The sequence below is a fragment of the Mastigoproctus giganteus genome, chromosome 1, assembly GCF_048544385.1.
Source record: "Mastigoproctus giganteus isolate SK-2022 chromosome 1, ASM4854438v1, whole genome shotgun sequence".
NCBI lineage: Eukaryota > Metazoa > Arthropoda > Arachnida > Uropygi > Thelyphonidae > Mastigoproctus > Mastigoproctus giganteus.
This window is the reverse complement of record NC_143575.1, coordinates 29,699,792-29,714,412: the sequence shown is the minus strand read 5'-3', so window position 1 is coordinate 29,714,412 and position 14,621 is coordinate 29,699,792. Positions and strand designations below refer to the sequence as shown.

The 14,621-nt window shown below is 39.2% G+C and overlaps 1 protein-coding gene across 1 annotated transcript in view; it reads right to left on the bottom strand.

The window, feature by feature from the left end:
* LOC150090672 (uncharacterized) overlaps window positions 1-677 on the bottom strand; it is a 46,269-nt gene extending 45,592 nt beyond the window's left edge. Inside the window, exon 1 of the mRNA XM_090390008.1 lies at window positions 350-677. Within this exon, the coding sequence (XP_090246134.1) occupies window positions 350-461 (112 nt within the window). The 5' untranslated portion in view covers window positions 462-677. The remainder of the gene's footprint in view (window positions 1-349) is intronic.
* Window positions 678-14,621: the final 13,944 nt, after the last annotated feature.

Here is a 14,621-nt window from a genome sequence, read left to right as displayed (position 1 = left end):
CCTTAACACTGGCCATCAGGATCGTGTCAAGGTTTTCGGGCGCGTGTTTGTCGACAAGAAAATGCCGCCCTTCCTTCCCAAATATGAAAAGATTTGTTTTCATTTTGCCAGGGCACTGCTGCAATCAGATTGTCAGAGACTAGATTGACAAGTGGTAAACAAAAACATTGTTTTTAGGTCGTAAAGCTATCGAAGAAAATGTGCCTACAGCTTCTAGTTCACGATGTATTACGATATCAATTTTAAGTGTATGTTGATCCGTTAAAATTCAACAGTTACAGACTGCATGAATATCTTATAACCAATATACAATATACTAAAAATATTGTGCGACGTTTGAAATACTTACACACGTGCTCCTTAGGTGATTTCTTGGAAACAAACTCTGCAAAACCCATACTTGCAACACACAGCATTACTGCCGAAAATATTCTCCATTTCATTATTTCCAACTGGATCATTAAAACAGGAAACGTAACAAGGAAATCCAAATCTTTCTGTATACAACTAATCACGCGACTCTATTGGAGTGAATTATATATGGTAGAACAGACTATAACCAAGTTAAAGCTGATGAAAAACGACTACTTCAAAAACAACTCATTTAATTCACATAACAAGAAGAGTGAAACCATAACAACAGCAATTACATTCGCTTAAACGATGACACAAAACAAAAACACCAAACAAGCACACACACATTAAGTGACTCCTTTATCTTGAGCACGATTATTTTGGAATGTCTAGGACACGCCACCTGTACACATTTTAAAAACCAGCAACCAATTATTTAATAATAATGTACTAGTTTAATAATCACACTTGACCCAGTGCCAACACTGTAACGACGGGTTAATAGGAGTAAGAAACTGACTGGAAAATGGAAGAGCATCCTCAAGGGACACAGTGTCCACAAAAAGTATTATATTAGGGCCACCCATAATTTCTTATATATACTCATATACAGTATGTATTATGTCTGTAAATTGCTTGTGTTCCCTGGTCGATTTGACTGTTTTGCTACACGAAAAAAACCCAGTTTCTGAGGGGGGGAAACCTTGCTATATACGCCTGAGACCGACTAACTCAGCTACGGAGTGAAAAACGTCCATTAAAGTTCCTCGTGTCATCGACGGGATTCGAAGCCTGATCTTTTCCACCCAGTGTGGGAAGGACGGTGACAGGGAAGGCACCCAGAGACAATCCCAAAGTTTCTTACTGAAGGAATCATATATCTGGAGTCACACATCTGAAGTCCTATATGAGACCAAGATACAAGAAACGCAGCGAAATACAGGCCAATTATTTGTCTCCCAACGATGTACAAGATCCTGACCAGCTGCATAACCAAGAAGATATCAGACCACTTGGAGAGCCAGAGCTTAATGGCCGAACAGCAGAAAGGATGCAAGGAGCAATTGATCATAGATGCCGCCGTTATAGAGCAAGACTATAAGAAGCGCCACAACCTGCAGCCAGCCTACATCGATTTTACGTCGATTCCGTACCTCATAGCTGGATGATAGAGATGCTGAAGATATACAAAATCAATCACACAGTGACAAACTTCCTAGAGGCAACCATGGAGAAGTGGAGTACCACCACCAAGTCGAGAAAATCACAACCAGACCGATCACGATCAGGAGAGGAATCTTTTAGAGTGATGTCCTGAGCACTGTGGTTCTGTCTAGCACTCAACCTGCTATCCATCATGCCCAACAGCATGATGGATAGCAGGTGAATAGCACATCACAGACCATTGAGGTGGTCAGTGATGTGCCGCAGGTTTCTGTCAAGCTTCTGCTTCGGTATGGCGTGGGCCTCTATGAATTCCATTCTGTCAGGGCCTTTTTACATTTTGAATATCTCTACCTGGTCTATTTTCATTTCGGCTGCTTTGTTTTACTTCTTGTATTTACTGGTCTCTCTCTGTTTGCTTGTGCCTGTATTTCTTGTTCTTTGTAGTCCGTCGCTCACATCCTGCTTGATTTTTTTTCATGGTTGCTATCAGGTTTTTAGGAGCTATCAGGTTTTTAGGACGATGGTTCGTCTCTGGTCTGCCACTTGTTGACCTGAAATGTCGGGAACTGTTCGAACCACTTGGTGTATAGTTTCATCCTGTACATTGTCATGTCGGTCTCTAGCTTGGTTAGTTCATAGTAGACTGGCATGATGAATCTGTACATTTCGATGCTCCACTTGATGTGTTATTTCTTCATTCCTTCCTGGATGGTTACTAGCGATGTGGTGCAAAAAGCACTTCCAATTGGTTGAGCGGTAGTCTTGTCCTTCAATTGTGGTAGCCATATGGGAAAAGCGACACTCGCTCCACTGTTGTCTGCGGAAGACTGTCTCCAACTTTTCAAACCCATCAAGTATACGCAGCTATGTTCCGCAGGTGTTTCCGTTATAGCGTGTGCTTGCCAATCAACCTTCTCTGGGAACCACTCCGCTTCCGGCAAGATCAGACACTAATATTTGCATCCAGAAAACCTGGGTTTCATATCATTGTCTAGCAATTTATATTAGGACAAAAATCTTGTGCCCTCAAGACTCTGAGAGCAAGCTCGCAGCATCGAAGATTGCGTTGTCTACCCTTTGGGCTATTTACTATGTGATTGGGCTCCAAAGCGCCGCTTAACTGTGGTTCTTCTTCAACAATTTGTTCAGTGAGTTATGTGTAGCAGAGAATTGTCACAAGGCAAAATCAATAACAAAACAAGGTTTATTAAACATACTAAATTGTACAATTAATCATTAAAGAATTGGTCATGATTTGGGTAACACATGTATAAGACTGCTTGGGTACAAACTAGATAGCAGGTTAAAATATTGCTGCTATTGATGTAACAAATTAAGTGTTCTTCATGTGGGCTCTTCCCTCATTGCTCTCACAAGTATCCAAAATGATTGGTGCCTGTCATAACATTCAACTGTTCTAATGCTAGAATAGGAAAAGATGTCAACTTAACAATTATAATTAGTATTTTGACAACTAGGTTGAAAAGTCACATTATCTGTTAAATACTAATAACTAAGAGTTGATAAAACAATTATCAGAATGTGTCCATGAGGAGAGAGGTCCGTGAATAAGGATAAAATTAAAAGGGGGAGTAGGATTAACTTTGAATAATCGGGTTTGGTTTATTCTAGAAAATGCTAGTCAACTTACCAACAAATTTCCGTTCTTCTTCAACACTTCTGGATTAGACTCTTCGCTCCATAAGTACGACTTAGGTGATATCTGTTTAATCGACAATATCTGCGATCTTCCTTGGCTTTCTTTATTTGCTGCTCTTCACGGCTCTGCTGACTACACTTGGCTCTAGAAAATCTCTTCAAACACAGAAAACCTCTTGAATCTCATCAACAACTCTAAGTTTCTGGGATCTGCTCTCTAACTCTGAAATCTGACAAATCTCTCTCGTAGTAGTAGTAGTAGTAGTAGTAGTAGTAGTAGTGGCATGTGATGCAAGACAGCAAGTGTATGAGCTTATGCAGCATCAGCCAAAAAAAAAAAAAAAAATCACACCATTGACTCCAAATGCCTGTCCAGTTCCTCCTTAAATTTATTCAAACTATCAACTTCCACAACGACAGATGGAAGTTTGTTCCATCAGTTAACCACCCGCTGGCTAAAGGCAAATTTCCGCACACCTACATCTGTCCTTTCTTAATTTGAATTTATGCCCCCTTAGGTTCGTAATATGAACAAGTGGAAGGATCCCATCAGAATTCAGCGTACTCAACCCATTCAAGGCCTTATATACCTCAATCAGATCACCGCGCAGGTGCCTAGTCGCCAGCCACTGCAATTTGCAGAACTTAAGCCTCTCTTGGTAAGAGGATCCCTTCATTCCCCTCAACAATCTTGTTGCCCTTCGCTGTACACGCTCAAGTATATCTACATCCTTCCTAAAATGAGGCCTCCAGACCTGTACGCAGTACTCAAGGCGTGGCTTGACGATTGCCTTATACAGAGGGACAATCACCTCCTTCTCCCTGCTAGCAAAATTCCTATATATGATTGACAAAACCCCATGACCTGCCCTGGCAGCCCGTCTGCATTGCTCAGAAAACTTCATATCTGCCTGCACAATTACTCCCAGGTCTTTTTCATTTTCTACCACCTTAAGTGTAGTACCACACAGTTGGTACGTTTCTCTGGGGTTACTTCTACCCATATGCAGTACTTTGCATTTGTCAAGATTAAACTTCAGTTGCCACTTCTTAGCCCATCTGCCCAAATTATCTAGATCCTGTTGCAGTAGCACACTGCCATTACTGTCATTAGCAACCCTGCCAACTTTGTATCATCTGCAAACTTCGACATTAAGCCTGATATACCTTCATCAACATCATTGAAAAATATACCAAACAACAGTGGACCTAACACCGAACCCTGTGGGACCCCATTAATAACATTAGTCCAAGAAGAGCAGCACCCATTGATTACGACCCTCTGTCTTCTCCCACTTAACCATCCTTTTATCCATTGTAGCAACTTACCCTTAATACCATTCTGCTCCAATTTGTACAATAGTCTTCCATGCGCAACAGTGTCAAAAGCTTTCCTGAAATCCAAATATATTATATCAAAATTATTTTTTGCATCCAGTTCCTTTGTAACCACATCATAATATCCTACGAAATTTGTCAGACAAGACTTTCCCTTAACAAACCCATGCTGTGTCTGAATTATTGTTGCAGTCTTGTCTAGATGATCCTGCAATGCATCTTTAACCAGTGACTCCATTATTTTACCAGGAACAGAAGTTAAACTAACTGGTCTGTAATTACTCGTGTCACCCTTCGATCCCCCTTTGTGAATTGGGTATACATTTGCACATCTCCAGTCCGTGAGAACCTGCCCAGAGTCCAAGGACGCTCTCATAATTATGGCTACCCATATGCAGTACTTTACATTTGTCAAGGTTAAACTTCAGTTGCCACTTCTTAGCCCATCTGCCCAAATTATCCAGATCCTGTTGCAGTAGCACACTGCCATTACTGTCATTAACAACTCTGCCAATCTTTGTATCATATGCCAACTTCGACATTAAGCCTGATATACCTTCATCAATATCATTGATAAATATACAAAACAACAGTGGACCTAACACCGAACCCTGTGGGGTTCGGTGTTAGGTCCACCCCCGCCCCCGTCTGAGTTTCCCATGACCCGTTCTAATTTCACTCGTTAATTACGTGGGGCAAAGAATAAAACTTAGGAACTGTCATCTAATGCGACTGGACACTTAATGGTGGTATAGTGTTTGAACGACCGCGTCCCCTGGGGCGCTGATGATTGCACGTGCGAAAACGAAAGTGAAACGCAGCTCCAATTTAGTTATACAGGCCACGGAAAAAGTATAGGGCACTTTGAGGAATATACGCTTCTTAAAAGCAAGTGAAAGGGCTAAAAATTAAAGCATTTTTAAATGTAGCACAGTGGTATCGTCACCATCCTACCCACACCGGGTTGTAAAGGTCCGAGTTCCAATCCCGTCGATGACGCGAGGAACTTTAGTGGGCTTTTTCACTCCGTGGCTGAGTTAGTCGGTCTCAGTCGTAGATAGCAAGATTTTTTCCCAGAAATGGGGTTTTTCGTCCAGAAAAACAGGCAAATCGACCCGAGAACACACGCAATTTACAGACACAAAACACATGGGTAGATGTAATCAATTATGGGTGACCCTAATAAATAATTTGATTTTTTTTAAACGCATCTATCTTCCTAAGGCCTGAATGCTAGTGAATTTATCCTGCGCCACCCTACATGTAGCATGCACAATATATCTATTTTTCACCTTCATCCAGCTATGGAGGTTGACCAGTTTAGCTTTGTCTTTTGCATTCAACAGTGGGTGGTAGTGATTATTGGGAGAGACACCAGATGATGCCACTCTCTTCAGCCATCACTTCGACCTTGAGAAGTAGATTCGATGAAGCTACCTTCAAGGTTTTTTTTTTCTGGGCCGGATTTGAATCTGGGTCCATCACATTGGTGGGCTGGCATCATAACCAATGGGCCAATCACTCCCCTTTCAGTATTCTTATTCTTCTCCTTTTTTTTCCGGTTGATGCAGAAAAAGTCACTTCCTTGCATCATTTGGTTTTACTAATACAGTACTAATGCTGTTTTCATAAAAAGTTGAAAAAAAAAACGTAGTGTGATGAAATTATGAGTTGTGTGAAATTTAAACACAAATATACCATTCTGGAGAGATAGTTGCAAATTGCACCCAGTAATGTGAACAAAGTGGCCGCACTCATCTGCATATAAGCAAAAATTTAAATTTATTTTTTTCAGAAAATTATTAAAGAATCAAGTATTCTTTCTAATCTGTTAGTAATGACCCTTGTGAACAACTTGTAGATGTGGGATAACAAGCTAATTGGTCTATAATTTCCAATTTCTGATTTATCTCCTTTCTTATGCAGCCAAACTATGATTGCATCATTCCACTCCTTAGCCATCACACCTTTTCTAACACATTTTGTGAAGAGTCTTGCCAGTTTTTATGCCATGTCTCTTACTCCCAATTTTAACAACTCTACAGTAACTTCATCTTCCCCCAGGGCTTTCTGATTCTTCATTTTCTTCAACGCATGTTCTACATCATCAGGAAGAATATCGGGTATGTCGTATGTGTTGCTAATTTGCGATCCCTCTTCCTCACGGCTGGCATCATTCCCTCGCCCCTTTTTTCCTTAATTCGTGTTCTACTTTTCTTGTGTTAAAGCTTCTTATGTCCTCTCTGAGTCCCTTTCTAATGTCTTCGCAGAACTCAGTATACTCAATTTTCTCCTTGTCAGTGTTTATCTTGCTCTTCATTTGTTGCCTTCGGTTCGTCATTAGAAGCGTTACTTGAATAATTTTTGCTTCTTTTGATTTCTTTTTCCCCATATGCTTTTTGGGCTTTATCACTTTCAGAAAGTTGTAATAATCCTCCTCGATACCTCAAACTTGTTCGTAAGTTCCATTACATTTTTTTCTCTTCTTCTACTATTTTTCCTCCTTTTCTGTAATCTCAAAGACCTTCGTATTATTTACTCGAATTAGTTTTTTCCTTTCCTTTCCTATGTCTATATCAAGTGTGCATCTTACCATTCTGGGATCACTTCCAACATTTACCTTATTAAAGACGGTAACATCATTAAGGATATATCTTCTGTTAGAGAGGATGAAGTCGATTTCATTAGTTGTTAATTCATTTGGATTCTTCCATGTCTGCTTTCTATTCACCCTTTTCTTGAAAAAAAGTGTTCATTACTGCCAATCAATGAGATTCTGCAAATTCCACTTGTCTTCCACCTCTTTCATTTCTTTCACCAATTCCAAAATTTCCTATAGTTCCCCTTTCTGCGCTGTCTTGTCTTTTTCCAACCTTAGCATTGAAGGCCCCCAAAATAATAGTGTAGTGTGTTTCCTGCTCATCTAGAAGACTCTCAATTTCGGTGTACATTTCTTCAACCTCTTTATCATCATGGCTTGATGTTGGTGCATAAATCATTATAACCTTTAGCCTGTGCTTAGAAATCTTGAGTATTAGTCTTGACACCATTGGTGATGTACTTTTGAATTCCAAAATGTTGTTTTTTAAATCTTTATGGACCAGAAACCCAACTCCACCTTCGCTCCTTTCACTTTCCATTGGTGCAGAGCAGATTTCCACTTGATAAACTTATAAGTGATACATTTGTTCTTGTTTCAACCTAAGATGATATTGCAATTCATATTTTCTAGTTCCGTTGTTGTTGTTGTTATTTGGTTTTTAGGAGCATTAGCAACTAAGGCCATATTGCTCCGCGAGCAAGTTTATTTATATGCGGTGGTCATTCCCTGACCTTTCCGCATCCTCCATATTTGGTGGTGACGGGCTCGAACCCCGGTCTAATCAAGAAGCGTGTGCTATGCACTGCTGCTCCTTCCCACCTGGCTACGGAGGCGCCTTTTCTAGTTCCATTTCTAGCTCTAATAGCATTATCAAGGGCACATGATGCAAGAAAGCAAGCTTATATAGTATCAGCCAAAAAAAAAACAAAAAAAACCCTTATTTCACCCATCTCCTCTCTCTAAATGTTTGTCAAATTCGGCCTTGAGTTAATTTAAGCTATTACTTATACAACGACAGATTCGAAGTTTGTTCCAGCAATCAACCACACGCTGGCTAAAGGCAAACGTCTGCACATCTATCCTACAACCGACTTTCTTCAAATTGAATTTATGACCTCTCGGGCAAATCTGAGCAAGTGGCAGAATCCCATCAGCATTGAGCATGCTCAAACCATTCAAGGCTTTATACACCTGAATCAGATCAGATGACAGGTGCCTAGTCTTCAGACACTGTTATTTGCAAAACTTAAGCCTTTCTTCGTAAGAGCCACCCTTTGTTCCATTCACTAATCTTGTTGCCCTTCTCTGTACTCGTTCCAACAGCTCTGCATCCTTCTTAAATGAGGCCTCCAGACCTGTATACAGTATTCGAGGTTAGGCCTGACCTTTGCCTCATACAAGGGGATAATCACCTCCTTATCCCTGCTAGAAAAATTCCTGTATATCATTGACAAGACACCATGAGCTACTCTTGCAGACCGTCTGCACTGCTCAGAAAACTTCATATTTGCTTGCACAATTACCCCCAGGTCCTTTTCATTATCTACCACTGTCAGTGTAGTACCACAGAGTTCATACGTTAATCTGGGGTTACTGCTTTACATTTGTCAATGTTAAATTCCATTTGCAACCTCTCAGCCCAGCTGCTCAACTTTTCTAGATAATGATGCAGCAGTGTACTGTCATTTAGTGTCATTAACAACCCTGCCAACCTTCGTATCGTCTGCAAACTTGGATATTAAGCCTGATATACCATCATCAATATCATTCATAAATACAGAAAACAACAATGGACCCATACCCGAACCCTGAGGGACTCCACTAATAACATTAGTCCATGAAGAGCAGTGCCCATTGATTACCATTCTCTGTCTTCTCCCACTCAACCACCCCTTTATCCATAGCGACAATTTGCCTCCAATGCCACACTGCTCCAATTTGTGCAGCAGTCTTCCATGTGCAACAGTATCAAAGGCTTTTCTAAGATCCAAATATATGATGTCAAAGTTATTCCCTGCATCCAGTTCCTTTGTGACAACATATAGTATCCAATCAAATTACTTAGACAAGACTTCCCCTTAATAAATCCATGCTGTGTCCGAGCTATAACTGAAATCTTGTCTAGATGATCCTGCAATGCTTCTTTAACCAGTGCCTCCTATTAATTTCCCTGGAACAGAAGTTAAATTAACAGGTCTGTAATTACCTGTGTCTGCCGTTTTCCTCCTTTGTGGATTGGGGTCACATTTGCACATCTCCAGTCCACGAGTACCTCCCCTGAGTCTAAAGAAGCTCTCATATTTATGGCTTAGGGTTTGCTTACTTCCTTTGCCGCCTCCTTTAATATAACTGGATAGATTCCATTCGCCCCAGGTGCTTTTCTTATGTTTATCTTCAACAATTTGTCCTCCACTTTACTCTAAGTTATTACAAAATCATCTAGCTCACTGCCAGTGTTTACTTCACCTCTGGTATTCCCCTCCCTGAATAACTTCTCATGTGTATATGTAGATGCAAAATATTCATTTAGTTTGTTAGCTACCTGAGCAGGATCATCAAGAGTTGAACCATCGATATCAAGTAGACCAATCTGATTCATCCCTTTCCTTCTGGAGTTTACATAAGTAGAGAACCCTTTGCTGTTTTTCTTTGCATCCTTTGCCAAAGATTTCTGGTAATCTGCCTTCGCTTGCCTAACCTCCTTTGTAACTTGGTTACAGACCAGCTTATATTTATCATAGGCTTCTGTGTCACATGTTAATTTATATGTATCCCATGCACTGTTCTTCTCTGTCACATGTCTAATTAATTCAGCTGACATGTCTAATTAATATAGGCCTAAATCTTGAACAATATTTCTTTGTTGGTATGAAAAGCCTAGTAGCTTCCAAGATTAATCTTTGAATGCTTCCCATTTTCAATTTCCTGTTGGTAACATCATCAGTTGGTCCCACGGTATAGAATTTAAATGCTGTCTCAGACCACCGTAGTCACCTTTACTAAAGCAAAAACCCTTCCCTTTACCACTGATGGTAGTTACCTCTTTGAGTAAATCCCACTTCAGCACACTGTGATCACTGCCACCTAGTGGTTCGTTTATCTGCAGATTCTTAATGCATGAAGAATCACTACTGATAATCAAATCAAGAATATTACTCCCTCTAGTTACCTCCCGAACATGCTGATGTAGAAAATAATAATTCAATAAATCCACCAAAGCTTTGCTAGTGTGAGTGACCCACCCATAAATTCCAGTCGATATCCAGGAAATTAAAATCCCCCGTTATAAGACTTTCTGATTTACTGCCCCACTCTATTTCCCTGTACAGTTTTTTATTATACTTATCAGAATTATTCGGCCCATAACACACACCTACCCTCATTTTTCCTTTTCCAATGCTTATGTCACACCAAATAGACTCAACATTGCATTGTCCACCAACGTGAATTCGATGCACTTCCTCAGATTTTATGTGTTTCTTAACTAACAGCATAACCCCTCCTCCCTTTCTGTCCTGTCTATCCTTTCTGCACACAATGTACTCCCCAAATTCCAGTTCTGCACTGCTTATGTCTTTGTGACACCATGTCTCTGATATCCCAGCAATATCTGCCTTTGATGTCTTGAGTAGCACTTCAAGCTTATCGAATTTATTAACTATACTCCTAGCATTGGTGTATATCCAAGTATACATGTTCCTGTTTCTACTCTTATTTACAGTAACACAGCCCATGTATTTATTTGTTCCACTATGACTCCCAGCAGTCCTGGATATCCCCATTGCCTTGCTTTCCAGGCTGCTGCTCCATTGTATTTCAATAGAAGTAGGTGCAAGAATCACTTTTACCTCTGCCAGCGGCTACTGTTAATCTATTAGTCCGTGTATTCTCCCCAAGCTAACAGTTTTTCGACCCACATAGCTCTGCCTCGATAGCATCAGCAAATATTCTTGCACCTTTCTTATTTAAGTGTATTCTATTCTTATAATAACCTGTCTTCACCGATGAGCGATCTTACGTTGGAACAGGCCAAGTTCAAATTCGTGCATGGCAGCCTGGTCGTACACAAAGATTCTTAGCACCCTCTGCTCCACTCTAATCCTCTCGCTGCCGTAAGAGGGGGAATGAAAGCTGCTCGGGACTGTGGTACTATTTGTTTCATCGTGCTGTCTTGTAATCTTCTATAATAGAAAGATATTGAATCCATCAGTGTTTTAGACTGAGTGTGTGATAACACACAGAATACCTGTTCCCCTCTAAGCCCTCTGTTCCCCTCATCTTAGTGCAGCTTTTTGTTGCAGTGCGGCTGAGACTAACTCAGCCGCACTGTAACAAAAAGACCCATAAAAGTTTGTTGTATGATTGACGGGATTTGAACTCTGGTGTTTCTGTTTTGAGGTAGACTGTGATTATATCGATATCTATTTTACCACTCACGATAACTACTTCTACAGGAAGATTTACAGCATTTTTCAACCTTGTTAGGTTTATTGATTACTAAACATACAAACTAAAAAAAAAAAAAAACTTGAAAGATAAAAAATTACATATAAATAAATTAAGAAATTAAATTAAAAATAGGGATAACCATATCAAACGAAAGAATCGTGTTGGCTGTAGAAAAAGGGATGAGGCAACTGAAAAGAAATAAAATGCAACTGACTGTTTACTCATCATATCTGAGCTCAGTAAAAGTTGGAAGGTGAGAGATTTTTACGTAATATAAAACGACCATAAATCGCTAAAGGTCGGCGCCAAAAAGCCCTAAATGAAGAATGATATAGGAGTCATGTTGATCCTTATTCATACCCATGGCTACATTTGATGAACCTATCCTTTTGATGAAATCGAATACATTCTTAATAACAGCATCACCTGTTCCTACTTTCAGTATAATGCAAGTAGCAGATACGTGGGATATATCTAGGGTTGCCAGACGTCCTTTCTTTCAAAGGACAATCCTTTCTTTTAACTAAATTATCCTTGTCCTTTACTGAAACAAGAAAGGACACAATTTGTCCTTTATTTTCATTTTCCAATGCCTGTACCTCGTAATGGCAGTGGCGGATTTCGGACATTACGCTTCGACCCCACATGCACAGTTCACCTCAAACGGGATATTTAAAAAAAAAAAAAACAACCCTCAAATGCAAATTCCGCCACTGAGAAATGAGCCATTAAGAGGTAATCTTAACCTATTCTAGCCTCTCTGGCTCATATATGTAGTTTCACGAACATCAAACACTTAAGTTCATACTTCTCGATGAAATTAAATTTTTTTGATAAAGCATAAAAACTTGCACCCGTATGGCCACGATCTAATTTTCCCAAAAATCGTGCGACTGGTAAATAATTAATAAAATCATAGGTATCGGAAAAATCACTTTTATAATATGGAGTTCAGTGGCCTTGTTTAAACTGTTTTTCCTATACCTTTAGAAAGAAACATTTATCTATTTCATATTTCATGTTATATACAAACATATTTTATTTTATGATTAAAGAGGCCTGTGCGCTCTGGATTCATTATTATTGAGGATATATTGTGTGACACAGAAAGAAACGGAAGACAGAATAAATAATGACAAGTTTATTACTAATCGCGTGTGTTTTACAATTAGTAAAACTCAACACCGAACCCTGTGGGACTCCACTAATAACATTAATCCACGAAGAGCAGCACCCATTGATTACCACCTTCTGTCTTCTTCCACTCAACCATCCTTTTATCCATTGTAGCAACTTACCATTAATACCATTCTGCTCCAATTTCTACAGTAGTCTTCTATGCACAACATCGTCAAAAGCTTTCCTGAAATCCAAGTATATTATATCAAAATTATTTTTTGCATCCAGTTCCTTTGTAAACCCCATCATAATAACCAATCAAATTTGTCAGACAAGACTTTCTCTTAATTCCATGCTTTTTCTGAATTATTGCTGCAGTCTTGTCTAGATGATCCTGCAATGCATCTTTAACCAGTGACTCCATTATTTTACCCGGAACAGAAGTTAAACTAACTGGTCTGTAATTATTCGTGTCCCAAGAATAACGTATAAAAGCATTTTTTACGCAAAACACCATTCACATGTCTAAAACTGTCTTGGAAAGACTATACTGGAGTGAAGGCAAGTCTACAGCCAACTTCTTGGTCCTCTTATTTGTTATTTGGTTTTTAGGAGCATTAGCAACTAAGGCCATATTGCTCCGGGGATATGCGGTGGTCATTCCCTGACCTTTCCGCATCCTCCGTATTTGGTGGTCACGGGCTCGAACCCCAGTCTAATCAAGAAGCGTGTGCTACGCACTGCTGCTCCTGCCCACCTGGGTACGAAGGCGCCCTTAGTCCTCTTGTGAGGCATTAATTAATAATATCAGTATGTATATTTGTGTTCTGGGCAAAGGGAAGGGGACAATTTTTTTCTAGTTTTTACTTAATTTTGCAAAGTAAATGAGAAAAATAATATTGCATTTAAACTTATCGCTTAAATTTCCACCAAAAATTGTACGAAAAAGCGAATTTGAGTTTTATTGAACTCTACTGGATTATTCATGAAATCTCTCAAAACTTTCATAACGCTGTTTTTTCATACGCATAAATGTTTTCGGATGTTATCGAGATGTTAATTTTTTTAAATTGCAGACTAGGGTTGACTAGTGTCAGTAAATTTACTGATACTTGTGAATTCAAACATAAGCTTGTCAGCAGCACTGACAAGCTTATGTTTGAATTCTTGACATTTTTTAAATACCTTTTTGTCATCTACCTGAATTTTATCTATAGGTGGCGCTAATATAATATTACCTTCTTAATCACTGATTGGTTATGTTCGAAATTGGAGCGAATTTCGGTTGTTTAAAGTGTTACTATTGTAGATATGTGATAAATTAATTTTTTATTTAGTCTTTTATGTTTTATATTAAATTCTTTATTTTGGCTTTATCGTTTAGTAGTAGTTTGTGCTTTTTCATCCCCATTTTAACTGTGTAAAACCTCTTTTCATAAGCGGACAATCGGGTCACAGGTACGTCAAATTGTCAATTTGACATACTAATGAATTTTCTCTATCTCTATATAAGCTGCTCTTAATGTTTGAAGAACGTGTGTAATTTGTTTATAATATTAACAATGTTTATATTATAAGAAAGTGAAGCAGAGGGGACATTCATTCAGAGAAATACGCTGTTGTAAAGTGAGTGCAGGAAAAAAGGATACCTCTCTTATGCGTTCATACAGATTGTAATTTACTTAGACAGTTTTAGCTTTTATTAGTCATGTTGATTAGATTAGTGATTCCGAGTATGTCGGTTGTTTCGAAGGACATCCTGCGATCACGGTGTACCATAATAAATTCAAAACACAATAGCCTGTCACAGTACGTTGGGAACCAAATTTATTTTCCTGTAAGAAGTGAGGGGGGGGGGGTGCACAAAATGGTTGGAAGTTTTTGGTTCGTCCAGAAAGGAAGTCATTAGGAGTAGATGGAAAAACGGCATTTT